Source organism: Echinops telfairi, unplaced genomic scaffold (genome assembly GCF_000313985.2).
Source record: "Echinops telfairi isolate 266 unplaced genomic scaffold, ASM31398v2 ScPeMD7_5;HRSCAF=22, whole genome shotgun sequence".
Lineage (NCBI taxonomy): Eukaryota > Metazoa > Chordata > Mammalia > Afrosoricida > Tenrecidae > Echinops > Echinops telfairi.
In genome coordinates, this window is record NW_022103901.1 from 7415291 (window position 1) to 7435873 (window position 20583).

The 20583-nt window shown below is 49.8% G+C and overlaps 1 protein-coding gene across 1 annotated transcript in view; it reads right to left on the minus strand.

Moving 5' to 3' along the window:
* AUTS2 (activator of transcription and developmental regulator AUTS2) overlaps positions 1-20583 on the minus strand; it is a gene marked incomplete at its 5' end in the record, with an annotated part of 1172671 nt that overhangs the window by 351236 nt on the left and 800852 nt on the right. The window contains one exon of the mRNA XM_045284531.1: positions 5228-5257. Within this exon, the coding sequence (XP_045140466.1) occupies positions 5228-5257 (30 nt within the window). The remainder of the gene's footprint in view (positions 1-5227; positions 5258-20583) is intronic.

Here is a 20583-nt window from a genome sequence, read left to right on the forward strand (position 1 = left end):
AACCCCCTCCCTGGGGGACGGACAGCAGAAAAGTGGGTGAAGTGAGACATCAGTCAGTGTAAAACATGAAAAAATAATAATTTAAAAATTATCAAGGGTTCTTGAGGGACAGTGGGTGGGAAAAAATGAGGAGCTGACACCAAGGGCTCAAGTAGAAAGAAAATGTTTTGAGAATGACGATGGCAAAGAATGTACAAATGTGCTTGACACAATGGATGGATGTATAGATTGTGATAAGAGTTGTACGAGCCCCCAATACAATGATTACCTGATTAAACCCCCCAAGGGGTTTTACTCTCACTTTACCCCGAGTACAGCCCACGCGCTACTGCCCTTCAGAGGGTGCCCAGTGGCTGATTCCTCAGTCTATTCCTCCTTCACAGGCTGTTCTTAGTTGGAAAACTCCAGTGAAACCCTTTCACCACCTGGGTGACCCTGATGGTATTAGGAATAATGGCTGACATCGCTTCCAGCAGCACAGCAACATGGAAGCCACCGCAGTACGACAACTGACTGAGGTGCACCTGACCCAGGCCATGATAGCGCCATTTACCGTCTATGCACGTGAAAGCTGAAAAATCAATGGGGAAGACCAAAGAAGAAGCGATGCATTTGAATTACGGAGAATATGAAATATATCACAAACTTCCCGAAGAACAAACAAATCTGTCTTTGAAGAAGTACAACCGGAATGATCCTTTGGAAGCGAGGGTGATGAGACTTAGTCACACACACACACACACACAATTACACGGGGCGTGGTCTCAGGAGAGATCGGTCCTTGGAGAAGGACATCGTGCTTGGTTAAAAAAGAGGAGTGGTGAGCAGGAGGAAGACCTCTGGCCGGATGGATGGAGGCAGAGGTAGCAACATGGGCTCACAGGGAACGAGTGGGAGGATGGCGCAGAACTGGCAGCCCTCAGTTCGGTTGTACGCAGGTAGAGTCGCTGAGAGTCAGAGCCAACTGGACAGCACCTAACAGCAACAATAAACACAACCCAGGTGGACCAGCCACTGAGTTGAGCGACTTTATTTCATCTGTACAGGGTCATGGGTAGAGCCTCTGTGTTCCGATCTGAGAGTATGGGAGATCACAGCTCAGCATGGTCAAATGGCCAGTTCATGACAGCCAAGCCATCGGGGAGCGAACCAAACACCAACATCGGCCCTCGGACTCTGAGGCCCCAGTCCTGAACCCCAAGGGAAATGGCCTCCCAAGGAACTGGGCCATGTGGCCAAACATTGAAGAAGGAAGTGGGTGGTGGATGGAGAGCGAATGACTTAGTCTCCAAATTCTCTTCAGAGCCCAAGAGATTTCAGTAAGCCTGGGCATCATGAATACTACTAGTGGCAGAGACAGAGAGGCAACAAACATATATATAGATCTATCGGTCAACTTGCAAAGGGGTGGAGTCTAGCCTGTCAGTCAGGTCATAGCCAATGAGGCCTCTGAGTGGGCATGGCCTTCTCCTGCGGATTCTAAGAACTCCTGTCTTCCTCCGTGGAGGTGGGACACGAACTTGCTGTGAAACATTCCTGAAGACAAGCCACATGGAGCTGCACTGAGGAAGCCAGAGCCCTGGAGCTGGAGGAGCGATGTGGAGACCCACACCAGCACTGAGATGCTTCCACCGCTACTGGATCCACAAGACTTTCCACCTGTGATCTTCCTGCATTCAGCAATGCATGTGTTGCGTGAGTCTAAAGAGGAGTTTACAGGCTGGTATCGGACATAATGGGCTAATATTGGACTTATGGATTTGATCTGCACTGGGCTGGGATGTTTCCTTAATATACAATTATCCTTTATATAAAGCCTTTTCTTAAACTCATATGAGTGTCCGTGAATTTGTTTCTCTAGTCAACCTGGACTAACATACTATCTTTGCAAAACTTACAGAGATGTGCTTGCTACCTCTGGAGTCTCCTCTGTCCGGAACAGGGCATTGGACGAGTTGCTTCATTTGGATGATGACGGTGCCAAGATTTACCAGGCCCGTGTGGAAGAACCACACCCCAAATAAGAGGGGGAAGCTGGGCCTTCTCTAAGCCCTTCCTGAGTCCTACACCAGAAGAGGCCTTCTTGTGATGGGGATTCTGGGAGCGAGGGGACCCTGAGATCTGTTGCGTGGGCCTTGTGCTATGTGGGAGAGCCCGGCTTCTTCAGCCTTTTCCCAGCCACTTCCACGTTAATTAGTAAGGGTATCATTTTATAAATTACAGCTGCGTGCCAGAGGAAAGCAAGAGTTTATCTTAATCCAGTCAGCTGGGTGAGAGACGGTAGCCTCATTTTAGATGGCCAGCTCGGAGGATTCCCCCTGGAGTCGGGGAATGACAGGGCTTCTGAGAGAAGTCCCAGTGGGGTCCCCCCAACAAGCTCCACATCCGCCTCCCCACCGTATCCCTGGTGGGGCTTGATGGAGGGATCCTGGGGGGTGCTGAGTGGCATCTTCTCAACCACTGGCAATTCGGATTAGGACGTGGATCCTCTGAGTGGCCCACAAAAGCTGTCCTAGGTCACACTAGGATTCCTGGGAGGCCCCAGTTCCGGCACAGAGGAGGCTGCCAGGTGCCTAGGCTCTGCTGGAGAGCAGACATCCAGGAGGAGGGCTGTTAAGAATCAGGAGGAAGCGGCAGAGGACCCCATGTCTCAGCTTGACAGTTTGAACTCGGCCCCATTGGGATGACAAAGTCTCGACCAGTGGTTCTCAACCTTCTTAACGCTGTAACCCTTTAATACAGTTCCTCATGTGGTGGCCCCAAAACCATAAAATTATGTTCATTGCTACTTCATCACTGTAATTTTGCTACTGCTATGAATGGGGCAACCCCTGTGAAAGGGTAGTTCGACCCCCAAAGGGATCACAAACCACAGGTTGAGAACCACTGGTCTAGACCATTTGGACCAGGAAAAAGAATGCCACTCACCTGGGAAAACCATTGCTGGTGGGAGGACCTGCTGGTCCACCACAGTCACAGCATGGGGCAGGTGGACACACTGAGCAGACTCCCTTCTCTGCCATCATCAGACTCCTGGCCTGGCTGGGCACACCCAGCTACTCCCCTTTATTGCCCTGAAATTCTCTCGATCCCAGAGCCATGGGTTCTGGCTACCTGCTCACCACCTCATATGCTCCACACTGCTGTTCCCTGGCACTCTGTGATAGAAATCATGACACTGCAGCCCACATGTTCAGAGATGAACCAGGGGATAATACTGCCCCCTAAGACCCCTCTACCAACCACGGCAGCTTAGGACTAGGCAGACATCAAGGCGCCATGGGTCCAGATGATCTGGGCACCCGTGGTCATCAGTCCTGGGCATCCTGGGAGGATCCGAACATGCAGCCTAGACTCTCTGGAGCAAGATAGCACTGGTCACCATGGCCACTGCTCAAGGACTGGCCAGTCTCCTTCTGGAATGCCTATTTCCTTGTAAGCCAAGCATGTTCTGTCGACTGTGAGATCTCACATAGGGCCCACGGAGAAGTGCCACTGCCTTGCAAGGTGCCACCCACTCCTGGGAGGGTTGGAGAGGGCGGGGTCCAACTTGAGCGCATGATACAACAAGCCGGCCATGGCCCAGGCCCCGTGGGACACAGCAGCCAGCAGCCACGCCGTGAGCCCGAGAGTGGCTGCCTCGCTCTCTTCGACGCCCGCTAATGAGAATAGCTGAGTCGGAGCGACCAGGGGTCCCCCATGCAGGGAAGGAGCTAGGACTCCCGGCAGGGGTGGGGGTGGGTGGGCTGCAAGAAAGCAGCCCCTGTCTGTCACTTAAACAAAAGCAGAGCCCGCAGCCTCCTGTGCGGTCTGTACTTGGGCTGTCATCCAACACCCCATTACCGTGTCACGGCGCAGCGCACCCTCGCACAGGTCACTTTGTTTAAAATGACATGGGTAATGCACATGTCAGCAGGCTGACAGTCCTGGCCGTCCTTCAGAGATAAAGCCCTCCCGACGAGGGCCCGCTCTTATCTAGGGGACACGCGCTGGCCTATCATCCGAGTCAGGCGGAACATGATTTCTCCAGAGAGCACTTTTTTCATTTCCTGATTTTAAGGAAATCAAATAAGCACCATTTGTCTTCATCTGAATATGCTTGACCTGCTCAAATGATGATGTCGTGCATTTTATAACAGGCTGCATTTGCTGAATTCAAATGAACGACGGACAGTGCCAGAGAACTGGGAGATCTCCCCTCTCCAGGCCCCGGGATGTGGGGTGGAAGGGAGGAAAAGCCTGGAGGGCTTGGTGGGAGGAGGGGCCCACCTGCAGGCCCTGTGGGAGGGGGCGATCCCAGAATAGTACCCCAGGGATCCAGAGACCCAGGGCAGACTCAAATGGGGACAGGAGAATCATCCCATTGATTCTAACCAGTAGGGGATCTGTGATGTCCAGGTATCTCTTGGGACAATGTAGGCAGCAGTGGCCAAAAGGGATCAGCGGGCAGACATTTGTTTGGGGGATTTAAACAGCTGGGAAGGCAGATCAAGCAAACATACAGCCCTTTTCTTTCAGGCAGCAGGAAACACACTTTACCAGATCATGATCTGATCTTACCGGGGCTCAAAAGCCAAACGATCCCTCATGGATACACAGTGAGCTAGACACAGGGAGAGTGGCGGCCAGCAGCCTTGTGACAGTATGTGTCCTGCTGGAAGAACCACCCTCCCACCTGGCCATTTACCTGAATGAGAAAAGCCAAGTTCCCATCTGGTTTCCCCTGCCTGCCACACCCCCACCCCCACCACGAGGGTCCCAGAAACATACATAAGATAGGACTTCAACGTGTGTAGCAGGAAGGTCACTAAGTCCCGAGGAGCAGGAAGTGGTATGCGGGCCAGTAACACAAATGCAGCAATGATCTCATAAGCACATACAAGTTGAGTGTTCTTATCATGAGTTTCAAAGAAATACCACAAAGCCAGATGGCTATTAAAATAAATAATCCCACCCACCCCCCGCTTTTAATATTCTTTTGTGTTTGCAGGTCGTCTTTCGTCTTGTGAAAATGCGGTGTCTCAGATAAGCACTATCAAGAGTGTTTGTTCTATAAAATGGAAAGAGGACCTCACCGATTCAATGTGCTCTATCTGGTCACAGACAGTCTCCTCGGGTGACTAAGGGTCAATCTTACCCCAGTGGAAAGGGTGCTGTCAGCATGAAGCTGTGTAGGGGGACCCTGGGGCTCACGGGGTACCATGGACGGTGTCCATGGCGGCCTTACCTTCTCTTCCTGGTCGCTGTCACTGTCACACTGGAAGGAAAGAGAAGAGACGAGGGTTAGGAGGATTGAGTGTGGTTTATCTTGCTTTTGCTTTTAATGACCCAAAGACAAAGCAAGGCGAGTCAACCACGCCAGACACACTGGCTGAACTGGAAAGCGCTTTGTCGGCTCACGTGCTCATAAGCAGAATCAGCGATGCAATGCCATGAAGTCCCTCTTTGATCTACCCTAAAGCCTAGGCCACGTGCCCTCCCTGGGCAAGCTTCTCAAGGGGCCCCCTCCCGGTGCGGTGTGTGGGAGAAGAAGCCCTCTGGACACCAGCACGGTGAGCCAGGTGCAGTCAATGTGACGCGGAGCAGAATCAGTTTCTTAATGGAGACCGTCTACCCCCAGGTCTTCCTGCATCGAAGGCATTTGTTGTTGTTTTCCTGCAGGAAAGGAGGTTAATAGTCCAGCCCTGCATGCTTTTCTTCGGACGCGAAAGGATGCAGATCACAGTGGGCAAGGCTCACTCCTTGGTACGGCTGCCTTTTCCAGAGTCTAGGGGCCCAGAGAAAAGGTGAAACATTCCCCACAGAGAATACATGCCAACGGGCAAGAAGTCTGGGTAATAAGTGAATAAGATGGGAGAATTATTCCATATTATTATCCAGGGTAATGAGATCACACATATCTAAGAGACCCTGAATTCTAACCGTTGACCCCCGCATGGGTTTACCCAGCCCAGAACTCACTGCTAGCAAGCTGGTTCTGACTCCTAGAGACCCTTACGGGCAGGGGGTTTCTCAGACTGTAGCTCTTTATGGGAGTAGAAAGCCAAGTCTCTCTCCCATGGAGCTGCGATGGTTTTGAACTGCTGACCTTGAAGTTAGTAACCTACACATTAGCCACTAGGCCACCAGAGAAGGAGAATTCACTACAAGATTTGGGTTCTTCTTTTTGGGAGTATAAACAGTAACAATGACACAAGACAAAACATCACACATACCATAAAATCAAGTGTCTGGCTTTCGAATTTGGGGTTAAAAGTCCCTGTTAACAGGATCTGATTTTGGGACAAATATTTAGGAAGCAAAGCTATCCATTCATTCCCTCTACAACCCCAAATCAACCCTACCAAGCTGGACCAACACCAAGATCTAAGTGGCGCTGAAAGCCGCGTTCAGTTTGGCAGATAAAGCTAGGACATGGGCAGTGAGTAGGGATATGGCATGATCAGAGCGACAGCCTAAGACTCTGACCCTTCCCATGGGGTGGAGGACAGAGGCAGGTCACAAAGAGGCCAGTCTGATAACTGGGACACTGTTCAAGCAGGGGGGTGGTTGTGTTTGGGAAAATGAAGATTGGCGGGCAGAGGAATTCTAAGGATAGACCAATAGGTCTTGAAAACAGGGGCATGGGAGGCAAGTAAGAGGGATGGGTGATGACAAGATTCCCTGGTGTGGTCACCTGGGCATGGGAGCTGATGTGCTGAACAGGAAATACGTTTGCTTGTGTCTAGATACCCACAGCCATTCACAACCCTCTTCTCCCTCATCAGCACCTTCTCCTGAAGCTGCGAGTCTGACCAGGGCAGATGTTTTTTTCTTAATTCTCTTGCAGGTCCTGAGCAGCCTGGAGGCCCCTTTGAGGACAAGAAGGCTGGATGAACTAGCTGTTGAGGGTCTAGAGAAAAAAAAAAATCTCTCCTCGATAAAACGGGAAACACAGAAACACTCTGCCTCTGGCCCTTGAACATGGCTGTGTGAGGGGGAGGGTGATATCCGGATCTTTGGCTGTCACCTTGTAACGATGAGGGCAAACAATAACACCCAAACATCCAAGTACAGAAACACGGTCACGGAGCCGAGGGGAGAACCAGCCATTGGTCTCAGCCACTCGATCGACGTCGGAGCAGTCTGTCTCTGGACTTCTTGGGTCCAGATAGAATCATAATACTGCTACCTGGTCAACTGACATCACCGTTAGTGTTTTCCATAAGAAGTCCATCCCCACTGCAGTGGGTAGCTTGTGCTCATGGGCACCAGCTGAGCCTGAATCTTCTTTCTGGACGCACACTCTCGGCCATCGGGTCAACCCTGACTCACAGTGACCGGTCGCACAGAGTAGGGTGCACCCATGGCTTTCTGAGACTGAAATCTTCAGGGGAGCAGAATGCTTCATCTTCCTCTCTCAGAGCAGCTGGTGGTCTCGAACTGCCGATTTGTAGTGACAGTGATTTAACCAAGCACAACTGCAACATGTTCAACCAACCTTGTGTGTGTGTGTGTGTGTGTGTGTGTGTGTACCCTGCCGAATGACTGCTCTATGACCATACACTAGGTAAGCACCTAGGTAAGGTGAATGAGAAGAGCCAGAAGAGTTGGCCGGAGGAGGGCACTCAACCTTCCCCTCAACGTTCCTATCAACGTTCTCCTCCACGTCAACTTCCCCCCAACTTCTTTGCAATCTCCTCCCACCATTCTCTTGATGTGACGTCTCCACTCTCTCACCAACCCTCCTTGAAGGCTAAAGCTCTGGGCCACATTTTCAGGCATGACAAAACACACTTTTGCCACGCCGATCCATCTCCCTCCCCAGATGTTCACTGCTCCCCTGTGGGATAACCCAGCAGTCAGGCAGGCTGTGGTGTAGCACGTGCCCACATCCCCCAGGCTGTGGTGTGCAAGGATGAGGCAGATCGAGGGTTTTGGGTAAGGCCACCCCCCAACACACACACTCGCACCCCCTCCGGCCCGAACTGCAGGACGTCCTGGAGAATGGTCCTTTCTATCAGAGTGTTAAGCGCCCAGCTTCCCAACAGTCCAGTTCTAATTTCAAGGTCCACTTAATTCTGCATCAAGTAATTACTGGTATACCCAGAAGCACCTTGTCTCCAGAGTTAAGCATATGGTGAAGAACTGAGACCTACTGCTATCCATTATGGAAGCAGCACGGATGCCAAGCCGATTAAAAATGCTCCGGTTCCCCACACAACGGGCGGCTGAGTGACAGCCCCGAGACGAGACGAGGCCAGTCGCACAGTCTGCCAAAACAGCTTCGGCTGCGCCCGGGCCCACATGGCGCGTGAGAAAACAGTTCCATTTCTGGTCTTAAATTCCCATACTGACCCGAGGACTTTGCCGGGAGCTCAGCAGGAGCGCGCCATCCAATTTACAGCTCGGCGCGATGGAGCCTCCGGCGCTGGCCCCTGGCAGAGACGGATGATGGTCATCCCCTCCAGCTCATCAATTATGCAAAGGCAATAAACGCTCTCTGCAAACAGCACCCGGGACGTGGGCCTAGCCTGGCTCCGCACACACTCTGTAAAAAGCCAGCCGCGCGCAACACATACAGGGGGCTCTATTCCATGCAGGAAGCGGGGGTCTGTTGACACCCCGAGGGAAGGAGCGGCTCAGGCCCCAGGGGTCTTTGGGCTTGGCTGGTGGTTTAGAGGATGCCTGCTGTAGGGCAGCGCGCGGCTGTTCTACAGAGCCAGGGCGGGTTGGATTCATGGCTTCCAATTCATGTTTCACACACTGGATGGCTTTCATGGTCCAGCTGTTGGTAGTATTGGGGCCCAAATGATTCTTGGTCCTCAGACGTACGAAGAAGAAGTGCCTGTATCCCAGCCCCAGGTGCCCACTTGGATTTCTAAGAGTTCACAGTCTGAGGGGGTGAGGGGTGGGGGTGCTGGGGAAATGGGAAGGACTGATTCCCCGCTGACTCGACTGTTTTGAGCTTGTTGACACCAGGGGTCCTGCTCTGGTTGATCTCCATGGTCTCTGTTTTCCAAGCCAGAAGATGGAAAGGCACAACTAGCCATTCCACCACAGACGGGGGGACATTGATGGACATGCAGTCTTGAGACAAAGGCTTCGCCCAGGCACTGCACGGACAAAACAAGTTGCATGCATTGGATGCAAAATTAGAAATGGCCTGATTCCGAGCTCGGGACATGCCAACACGGCCACATCTTCTCGTCCACTCCTTCCTGTGGGTCTAACCAAGATCCGTCCCCTAAACTTGCCAACCCACCCACCTGGTTCTTTTCCTTCTGGAAAAGTTGTATGTGTATGCCAATCCTTCTAAAATGTCTTCAATCATTAGGGAAAGATCATGAGCATGCTTCAAGAATTCCTTCTAGTCTTTCTGAAAAAGACCACCATCCCCAGTTCTGAAGGAACAGAATACAAATTCCTATTGCATTACTTGGTTTCTTAAAACGACAACAACAAAAACGTGTGATATATTCGAACTGAATGGGTGAATGGTTTTGGTCTTGTTCCATCATTTTAATGAATGGCTGCCCTAACACCCACTACAGGCTTCAGAACATCATCCTTAGTAATAATGATAACAACAGCAGCAATAGCAGCAGCAGTAGTAGTCATCCCCAGTGCTGAGTATTTAGATCATTCAACTTCCAATGGAATATTCTGGAATCTTTCCATCTGCACACATTCTTTCCGGATATCTTTTCACGGCGCTCTCTTTTCTACACGTTCTTTAGTGTTATATTCTCTCCAGAGTTGCATTTGCCATTGTATTGCTTCTGCATGGTTTCCACGGGAACCGTTACCCGGTCCCTCAGTTCCATCGATCCATGTATGTATATGCTGACACGAAGGCAGCTCAAGGGCTTTAGGAATGTTAGTTAGACTCTCTGAGCCTCAGTGTACTCATCTGTGAAAAGCGGCTAAGTAACATCTCACCTCCTAAGAAAGGAAGAAGAAACGAGTTGACACCCGCAGGGAACAGACAACCCTTGGCTCTTCGTATGCCCACCCCCTTCTTGAAACCATGTCAATACCTCAGACTTAAAAATCTAGATGCGCACACACCAGTTTTTACTCATCCTGAACCTCCTGGCTGGTGCACTGAGCGATGTGTTGTGCTGACAGCCTGAAGGTCAACAGTTTGGAACCCCCAGATGCTCCGTGGGAGGAAGATGTGAATTTTTGCTCCCATAAAGAGTTACAGTCTCAGAAACACACGGGCAGTCCTACTCTGTCCTACAGGATGGTATTGGTCGAAAACAGTCATGGTAATGAGTGCTTTTTGTTTTGTTTTTGAGAAATCTGCTCTTCTCTCCCATGCTGTTCGAGCCTTCCCCTGTAAGAGGCTAAATCAGAAAGTATTGCTATAAAATCATATGGAAAAAACCCCAAATGTAAAGTTACTGTTTTATCTCATCTCCTCCATCACTTCTGAAGGCGGGGTTCCCTCTCTCTAATACTTCCCCAAGGAATTCTGTGTTTTTAGCTTTCCATCAAGTCAGAGGCAGTGTGGGTGTCCGTGAGGGACTCAAATCATGTTCCTTCTCAGCGTTCCGTGAGTTTGAGTAAGATCAGTAGTGCAGGCTGCATGGGGCATGGTTTCCAGGTGAAATTCCCTTCGGATAGCTTTTGCCCCCCCCCCCCTAGAAGAATGAGCCCCAAACTCACTGCCATCCAGGTGGTTCCGACTCAAGTGACTCATTTGACTGAGTGAGTGGCCGGTGGTTTTGAACTGCTGACTTTATGATCAGCAGCCCAACATGTAACCACCAAGCCACCAGGGCTCTTTCAGAACAGACCTTATTAGGTTTGAATTTCAGTGAGTTTTGATTCGTTTTTAAGAGATCTCAGCCATTTACACTACCCAATACTTTCGTGACGTTTAAAAAAAACAAAAACCAAGCTGTTAGGGAAATGAAAAAAAGAAAGACATATAATTTTGTTTTGTTTTGACTACCAGACTTAACCGACATCAAATTATTCTATTGCATTGCTATGAAAGTTTCCAAATAGGTAGCGGCAATTACCATGTAAATCTCTGTGCCATGCAGTTACCAACAGCACAGCTGGAAGGCGGCTTTGGTCCTTGAAGGCCCTTGGGGTAGCCCCCCCTGATGCATATCTGGTTTGGGGCACAACGGCAGGCCTCACTCTCTGTCCTCCAGAATTCCCTTTCCCTCAGCTAGAATTCTATTCCTCCGAGTCTCTTCCTCACAACTTCTTTATCAGAGTGGAGAGTCTCATCTTTCTCTCAAGGAGTGGCTGGTGGGTTCAATCTGCTGATCTTGAGGTTCACAGCCCAACTGCCCTTCTTGGGCTGGCTAGGGAGATGTCAGGAATACACTTCCCAATGCACTCTGCCCAAGGGCAAGGCTGTTCACATCCTCAGTCAATGCACTCTCACTGTCACAGAGTCAGTACTGACTCATCGCGGCCCCATAGGACAGGATGGAACTGGCCCTGCTCTAGTCTGGGACTGTAACTGTTTATGGGCGTGGAAAGGCTTGTCTTTCTCCTGAGGCCTTGACCGATGGCAGAAGAAACTCAATGGAGGCTTAATCCACGTGGGGACTCTGTAAATGGATTTTGGGCTTTTACTATTATCAATAGTCTTCCGCAAGCCGGGTGCTCAGAATTTAAGTTATAATACAGCACTTTAATCATTGCTCCACCGGGGCCCTTGTGGGTCGGAGTAGATGCTCAAAAAGAGTGATAGATCATGCTCCCCCTTCTTCAGAATCAGTCAAACTATTGTGGTGGATCCCAGACAGGACAAACAGGAACGCAGACGACAGGTAATTCCCAAGAGAGCAAAGGAGAGGTCACTCTGGTCAACTCGATGGCTTCCGACTCTATGGATCTGTGATTCAACACACCGGCCAGGCCAAGAATTGTTCCCAGAGTCTGGATTTGGGGCCCCAGAAGAAAAGGTCTTCCCTTCAAAAGGCCCTGAGAAGATGAGATCACGAGTTCATTCTGCAGCCTTGAAAGCAAATGCATTTCCCATTTCCACCGGGGCATCTCAATCTCTGTGGTTTGAAGACTCCAAGCCCACCTGCAAGGCGGCAGGGTCTGCAACACCCCGCCCCCGCTGCCCTGCCTCATTCACAACGAGGGAACACGATGGAATCCTAGGTACCCTGAGATGGAATGCATTCTTAAGCAGAAAGTGGCAATCATTGAATATATCACAGGCAATGACATTGAAGAGGGCATTGCTCTCCATTCTGCTCAATGGACCTTGTTGGAACAGTTATTTCCGAGCTCACATCCATTTATCATTGCCACCCACAATGTCAGGGCTGCCCGGCACCGAGGGAGAGAGGTATTTTATTCTCCTCTCTGCCTAAAGGAAATGAGAGGAAAATGAGGGAGAACCCCCAACTTGTAAACCACAGCTTCTAACAGCAAGTGCAATTTAACTTTGCCGGTGACAAAACAAATCCAATCCCCTTTGGGGCAGACGGTTTATCTAAAACCGAAAAGGTGTCCCTCCCCCCAAGCAATATCTGGAGAAGCCACGTGCAGAACACATGGCACTTATTTCCTTATGGAAAGACGTGAGTGAGGAGAAACTTGTGAGCACAAGTGTGGTCTCCCATCAGCCTTTGCTCATGGGCCTGATCTCTGACACACAGAAAAATGGGTAGCCATTAGTTACTAGTTGGGCTGTGATCCAAACGGTCCGCAGTTCGAAACCACCAGTCATTCTGGCAGAGAGATGGGGCTTTCTACTCCCATAAAGAGCTACCGTTTCAGAAGCTCAGACAGACAGTTCTATCCTGTCCTCTCGGGTTGCTGTGAGAGTTGGCGTTAACTCCATGGCAGGGAGTGTTTTCTTTTCTTTTAAGGCAATGCTGAGTGCTGTTATGGGGTGACACGTTGGGCTGCTCACCACAAGGTCAGCAGTTTGAATTCACCAGTTGCTCCACTGGAGAAAGATGAGACCGTTTGCTCCCGTAAAGGATTGGCAGGCTCAGAAATCCAAGGGGCAGTTCCACTCTGTCCTCTGGGGCCACTCTGAGCTGGAATCAACTCAGTGGCATTAATGACAACTCAGATGTATCTTTTTTTTTTAAATCATTTTATTGAGAGCTCTTACAATTCTTATTACAATCCATACATCAATTGTATCCAGCATATTTGTACATATGTTGTCATCATTCTTTTCTAGACATTTACTTTCTATTGAACCCTTGGTATTGGCTCCTCTTGAATCCCTTATTCCACATGGTTGACCTCGTCCTATTGTTTTTGTTTTCAGTTTGGACTCCAGGTGGAATTCCAAGCACTTGAGGGGCCCTCAATCCTAAAAGAAGAACTTTTCCTGCCTCAAAATGGTGTGAGGTATCCCAATGGATTGAAAAGGGGGTTCCACTGGCTCCCTCCCCAAGCCTCATCCAGGAAAATCAGCTCAGTTCAAAGGAAAAGTCTAAGGAACAGATTTGCATTTCAAGCCAGCGGATCCACGATAAGAAGCAAGAAGAAAGCTTCCGATAGCCCCAAACTGAGCCCTCTTGAAGCCGAGATAAGGTCTTTTCCTTCGGTGCGGTGCGGAGGGAGACAAAGGAACAACAGAGGTGGTGGCAGTTGACTGGGAAAATCTTCCATTTCTGGAATTCTATGTCAATCACTTCTTCCTGTGGGCAGGGAGGCAGGCTCAGAAAATGGCCTTTGGCAAACCCTCAGCTGGAATTCCATCCTGCCCCCACGGTCCGTGCGGACCAACAAGGTACACTTCTCATTTGCCCCAGCATCACAGATGGCTGTGCATTTTCTTTATTATGTAAGAGTTTATTGCTATAGAATTCATATGACATACAATTCGATAGACGGATCATATTAAAGAGTTGTACAATCATTACCATAATCCGTTAGAAAACATGTTCTTTTTCCTTGTTAAACCCAACCTCCCCTGCCATGCCCCCAAGAAGCCACCAATCCAGTTATTGTCCATAGATAGATTAATCTGTCCTGGATTTCATACACAGAAGAAAAATATTAAAAGAAATCAAACAACAAAGCAACACAGTGACAAACCTCACTCAAAAAAGGGCGCAGACAATATTAAGAACCAGGACAAATTTAAAGTGGGTCACAAAGGAGATCAAGTGGTAAGGCATTACATTTTAACCAGACCCCATCTGCAGTGATCCACATTCCAATGCACAATAGCAAGTCTGCATAATAGCAAGGCTATTCACGTCCGGCCACACGTTTTCATTCTCCCACTTTTCTTAATGTGTGTGCTATGTGCCGAGGAGCCCTGGTGGCACAGTGGGTGATGCATTAGGCTGCTAACTACACGGTCAGGAGTTCAAACCCACCAGCTGCTCCAGTGAAGAAAGGCAAGTTTTCCTGCTCCTATAAAGATTGACAGCTTTGGAAACTAGAGGGGCAGTTCTGCTTGGTCCTACCAGGTGGTTTTGAGTCTGAAAGGGCTCATTGGAAGTGTTTTGGGTCATCGTGTGCTACGTTGTCTCTTCTCAGATCTTCCCTTTTCGCCATCCAGCCTTCCCAGGTGCGGGACAGAATGAAAAAGAAATGATGCATTGAACAGTGGTGTTGCTGACCAATATTGAAAGTAACATGGACTGCCGGAGAGACAAATACGTCTGGCTTGGAGGAAGTGCCGCCGAAATGTTCCTTAGAAGCAAGAATGGCAAGACTTCATCTCACGTACCTGGAGATTTTGTCAGGAGAGACCAGACCCTGGAAAAGGGCACCATGCTTGGTAAAGTAGAGGGTCAGATATAAAAGGAGATGGACTGACATTGTGGCTGCAACGATTGGCTCAAAGAGAAAAACAGTGGTGAGATTGGAGAGGCCCTGGGAAGTGCTTCTTTCTGTCCTATATAGGGTTGCAATGCGTCCAAGTCCATTGGATCAGAACCTCAAGGCCCAACGTCCTGATGAGGGCAGGTTGGCACACACACTTTGCTTCTGAGACGAACCTAAAGGTGATCACGTCAACCCACCCGGGGTGCTGTGGAAGAGAAGCCTGGCACTCCACAATGCTCACAGCCGGGAAAAACAGAGAGCACGGTTCTTCTCCAGAACCCAAGGGGTGGCCAGGAACCAGAAATGACTCAACGGCAGTGGTTCAGTCTGGGGGCCTTATGATGTACTGGGTTTATTCTAATCACTCACTCTAAAGCACACACACACACACACACACACACACACACTGGCAGACAACATGGGTTCCCAAAGTGGAGTCTCACAGCTTACAAATGCATTATTGCCATTGGCCCCCTTCTTGTCACTCTAAAACCCAAGCATGTTCTTCTTATTTTGAGGGATTGCTGAGTCAGCTCCTCCGCACAGCGACCCCCACGTACAACAGAATGAAGCACTGCCTGGTTCTGGGCCATCTTGACAGTTGTTCCTAGGTCTGAGCCCACGGTTGCGGCCTCTTGGTCCATCGATCTCTCTGAGGGTCTTCCTCTTTTTCAATGACTCTGCACTTTGCCAAACATATCCAGAGTTACGTGAGACAAAGTCTTGACATCCTTGCTTCTACGGAGCATCCCGGCTGGACTTCTCCCAAGATACAGCTACTGGTTCTTTTGGCAGTCCATGGTAGTGCCAGTACTCTTTGACAGCACCACCATTCAAAGGCATCAGCTCTTCTTCGGACTTCCTTTTTCAATGGCCCACTTTCACGTGCATAGGAGGCAAACCCCATGGCTCCGGTTCAGGGATACCTTGGTCCCAGGTATCACCCCTAAAATCTTCTATGTGCCTCGACTTTCCACTTTGCTCATTAGAGTGGATGCAGGGGGAGACGGGGCTATTTCACACATCTTTGGAGAACTCAGCACATCCCCTGTCTTTGGGAAGAAAGGAAGTTATACTTTTGCCAAGCATAAGCATACATCGATCCCGGAGATGAAACTGCCTTCAAGACCCCCCAGGCTCCCAGTCTAAGGTAGCTGCCAGATTTGGAAAAAGGAGTTTCTTGTGCAAAGGGTGAAACCATAGGTGTAGGACCAGGAGATCCGTAAACGATCCTTCTCAGGTTCCGCAAAAGATGCTTCTCTTTGTTGCTCTTGGTCATTGATGTACTGATTCCCGGTGATCAATAGCATTAATTTGGCATCTGCCTGGGGACCCGATTACAAGGGACTTTGAAGGTGGCTGGCTCAGAGCAAGAGTTGATTAGCCGACTGTCCTGTTATTGTCAGGGAAACGCTACCTCTCCCCTTGAGCAGTGTGACCCCTGTATGCGCATACTCTGCACCCTTTGTGAGAGGTAGGTTTTCTGACATCGTGCGTGGTCAAGTAGATGGACAGATAAATAAATAGGTAGGTAGAAGCCACACCAACAACGAAATGAAATGATCAACTACATCAGGTTTCTGCAGAGCTTGGAGATTGTCTTCATTACCTTTATCTTCATTCTCTCTCAATTCCACTTTTCCATGGACTTTTTAAAGCCCCTTCTTGTGATATGTGTGCGTGTGTATGCTAGTTAGGTTTTATGTCAACTTGGCTGGGCCAGGATTCTCCCAGGCTGTGACCTAACACAGCACGGTCAGTTCCGTGAAGGGATCTTCTGGGAAGCAGCCAAGCAGTTGTGGCGAGAATAGACCTCCTTAACATGGTCACGCCTTGATGCAATAGACAGAGGGGTCATTCAGGCTGTGGCTGACTCTTAATATAAACTGACAGTGTGTGGAAGCTGGCTGATTTCTATTGCTGGATCTGGATCCAGCTTCGAGTGCATCCACCCCCTGGTATGTTGCCTACCGGTCCCAAGAGCCATCAGCAGACTGATGACCTTGAATTCATTCAGCCAACCTCAGGGCCACACAGTCTGTTGTCTTCCTGCCTCATTTTCCTACTTCCTGTTTGCCAGCCCCTGTAGCTATGCAAGTCAGGAGAAGCTTCCAGTTTACACCTGACCCAAGGACTTGAACGTGACTGGACTTAACCACTTCTACAACTGCAGGATCCATTTCCTGAAAGAAATCTCTTTCCCTACATACACATACACACATCCTGGTTTTGCCTCTCTTAGAGATGCCAGCCTATCACACTCCTTTCCCACCTTGGGCTAGGGGCCTGGCACCCCCCACCTCAGTTTTGACTCAAACATAGCCTGGTTCTTTTCAGAGTCTTGTACAAACAATGCGAAACAAATCCTAATTTGCTGATGGGTAAAAAGGAGAGAGACAGAGAGTGGTGGGAAAAAGGAGAAACGGGAATTAAAAAAAAGGCAAGTATGTTATGGGTTAAAATGATACAAGACTCTATTTTTTCCGCTGTGTTGTGATCCGTAGAAGCCACCCTCAGCCTTTTCTCTTTCTTCTCTGCCTGGGAAGCCAATTGCTTTGATTGCAGTGGTACGAGCTAGCTAAAATGACTTGCCCTTGCTTGTGAGGCAAATGGAACATGCTAATAGAACTTATCGCATTACCCGATGCAAAAGTGCCATAGCTCATTACTTTAAGATAAAAGGATATCATTGCAGACGGCAAGCAGAATTGACTTTCTGAGGCCCGACTTGATGATGATTTAATCAACTGCTCTCTTTCACTTCTCATCTCTGTGGCTGTCAGGTTTCGCAGGTGCCGTTAAATGAGACACTCAGAAAGTGCACGGAGGGAAAGAAATTGCTGTCATTACTTCTCAAGAAAGGAGGTATGCAAATTTTCGACAGAAAGATTGCGTTCATAATGGGCCTGGTAAAATACAAGGATCATGCTTGACAGGTGAGGGCAAGTCATTTGTATGTCCTTAAAGGGGCGCAGCCGTCCTCGTTTAGAAATGTGCTCCGTAACAGAACCGACAAATGAGGGGCCTGGTGGGGGCCGGGGGAGGGTGGAGGCGGGCAGGCGGGGCCCAGCCCCTGAGAGGCGGTACCCGTTGCAGAAAGGGAGCCGGGCCAAAGGGGGCTGTCAGCTGCCTTGCGGTGGATTCTGACTCCTGGGAACCCCGCATGTGCCTGGGGCTTTTGTGGAGTAGACTGCCAGGCCTTAATGCCAAGGCGCCTCGGGTTTCCAGGCACCAACCTTTCAATGTGCCAAGTCCAGCACTTACCCATGTGAGCAGCCCAGGGGCTTGTGGGTGAAACAAACACACAGCCAAGCTCTTAAAAAGGCCCTCTTGGTCTCTTTCACGTGGGACCGCATGGGGTCCGCCGTGCCAGGCATCAGAATCCTGCCCAGACCACGTGCTGTCTTGTGAGACCTCTGGCCACTAACTTAGAGCTCTGTGCCTCAGTTTTATCATCTATAAAAGGGGGCTAATGATGGTATCGACTGAAGGTGCCATCTCAGTATGACGAAAACCAAACTCACTGCCATCAACGAGCGGATTCTGACTCGTACCAACCCAACAGGACAGGGTAGAACTGCCCAGGTGGGATTCTGCGGCTGGAACCACCTCTTTCTCCCGCCCGGAGCATTAGCAAGTGAATATGCAAAGGGCCTGTCAATAATGATGGACAGACAGGAAGAACACAACAGCCTTTAGCCATTCCTTCCTTCCTTCTTTAACAAAGACTTTTTCTTCTTTTTGGGGGGAGTGGGAGGGAAACCGGGTGCTCTGAGTCTCCCTGCTCCCATTCAGGATTTATCTATTTCTTTTTTTTAAAAAATCATTGTATTAGGGGCTTATACAATTCTTATCACAATCCATACATACATCAATTGTGGAAAGCACATTTGCGCATTCATTGCCTTCATCATTCTCATAACATTTGCTCTCCATGTAGGCCCTTGGCATCAGCTCATTCCCCCCCCCCTTCCCTCATGAACCCTTGATAATTAATAAATTATTATTTTGTCATATCTTACACTATCCGACGTCTCCCTTCACCCAGTTTTCTGTTGTTGCTGGAGAAGAATATTGGAAGCACCAAAGATTGGCCCCCCCCCACCACCAAAAAAAAAAGCACAGGGCTGTCTTGGAAGAAGTACAGCCAGAATGCTCCTTAGAGGCAAAGATGGCGAGACTTTGTCTCCTGTCCTGTGGACATGCTGTCAGGAGAGACCAGACCCTGAAAAAGGTCATCCTGCTTGGTAAAGTAGTGGGGCAGCAAAAAAGAGGAAGACCCTTGACTAGATGGACCACCATAGTGGCTGCACCGGTGGGCTCACGCATAAGAACAATTGTGAGGACAGAGAAGAAGTGGGCAGTGTTTTGTTTCAGTTATGCACCAGGTTGCTATGCATCAGAACCAATTCAACAGCGCCCGACAGCAACCTATAAATCTTGATCCCCCAGTCCCCCAAGTGGATGGGGGTGTCTCAGAGAGCAGGGAGATTGCCCCTGGACTCCCAGAGGGCCACAGCAGTCTTGAAGTCCCTAAAAGATGCTCAGGAACCATGAGATGACTAATGGATTCCATGCCCTCCTCCTCCACTCTCTGCTTTAGGACCGGCTGGGATATTGGAGGGCTCTCCCCCGGAGTGGGATCCCCAGGTGTGTACCCTAACCTGGAGCCTCAAGGGTGCCATCCGTAGAACTTCCCTTCAGGGAGATGGAAAGTACGCGACTAGATGAAAGGATCTGGGTAGTGAGTTCAGAGGTGGTTTTCCAGCCACTCTGTCTTCAATAGGTAATTGTTCTATTTCCTCCAACACTCAAGAGTAAACGCAGCTTCCTTAAAGTGGCTGAAGCAGCATGGCCTTTTCCCCCAGGTAAAGGAGAACCTACAGAATGACCTTCTCTCCAGCCAGATGCCTGGGGTGGGGGTGGGGGTGGGGAGCTGGGGGCATGGAGACACACCTGGCTCCTGCTTGGCTCCAGGCTCTTTCAGGGGAGGGGCCAGCCAGGAACCCTCTGGATCCCCCATGGGAACAACTTCTGTTCATTTTCCCCTCCAGAAATGCCAGCCACTCTATGCATCATGACCCCAACTCAGGACCCCTGGTGGCACAGTGGTTAAGACTGCTGACCACTAACCCAAGGGTCGGTGGTTCGAACCCAGCACCCACCCCATGGAAAATGACGTGGCAGTCCACTTCTGTAAAGATGACAGCCTTGGAGACCCTGTGAGACGACTTCATTCTGTCCTACAGGGTTGCTACGAGTTGGAATTGACTACAGGGCGATGCTTTTTTGGAGTGGTGGTAAATTTTTATAAACATTGACCACAACCCTGGAAAGGATGTCTGACCCCCTCTCCATCTGAAAGAGGAGTGGTCAGGGACTCCAAGGGCAGAAGCAGTGCTTGAACCCCATTGTGTCCTCTGAAGTTCATGTTCTTAGCCATTCCTTCTGCTCCACAATCTCCCAGGCTACCGGAAGAAGCCGCTTGATAAAAATCCTCCTGAGGGACTAATGGGTGGAGAGTAAACCCAGAGGTAAGCTGAAAATGAAGGTGGGCGGTGGCAGACAGTGCGGTAGAGGAGAGCCTAGTCAACTGCATTTCTACCCTCTCCTGGACAGCTTGTCCCTTGCCAGGAAGGGCCTAGCAAAGGAACGAACACACAAGAAAACCCAACCCACGGCCAATTCCAGTTCACAGTGACCCTGTAAGATAGCATATAGCTGCTCCGTAGGACTTTGAAGACTATACATGTGTATGGGAGGCAGCCAGCCCCCTCTTTCTCCAGAGAAGCAGCTGGTGGGCAGCCCAACGCTTAT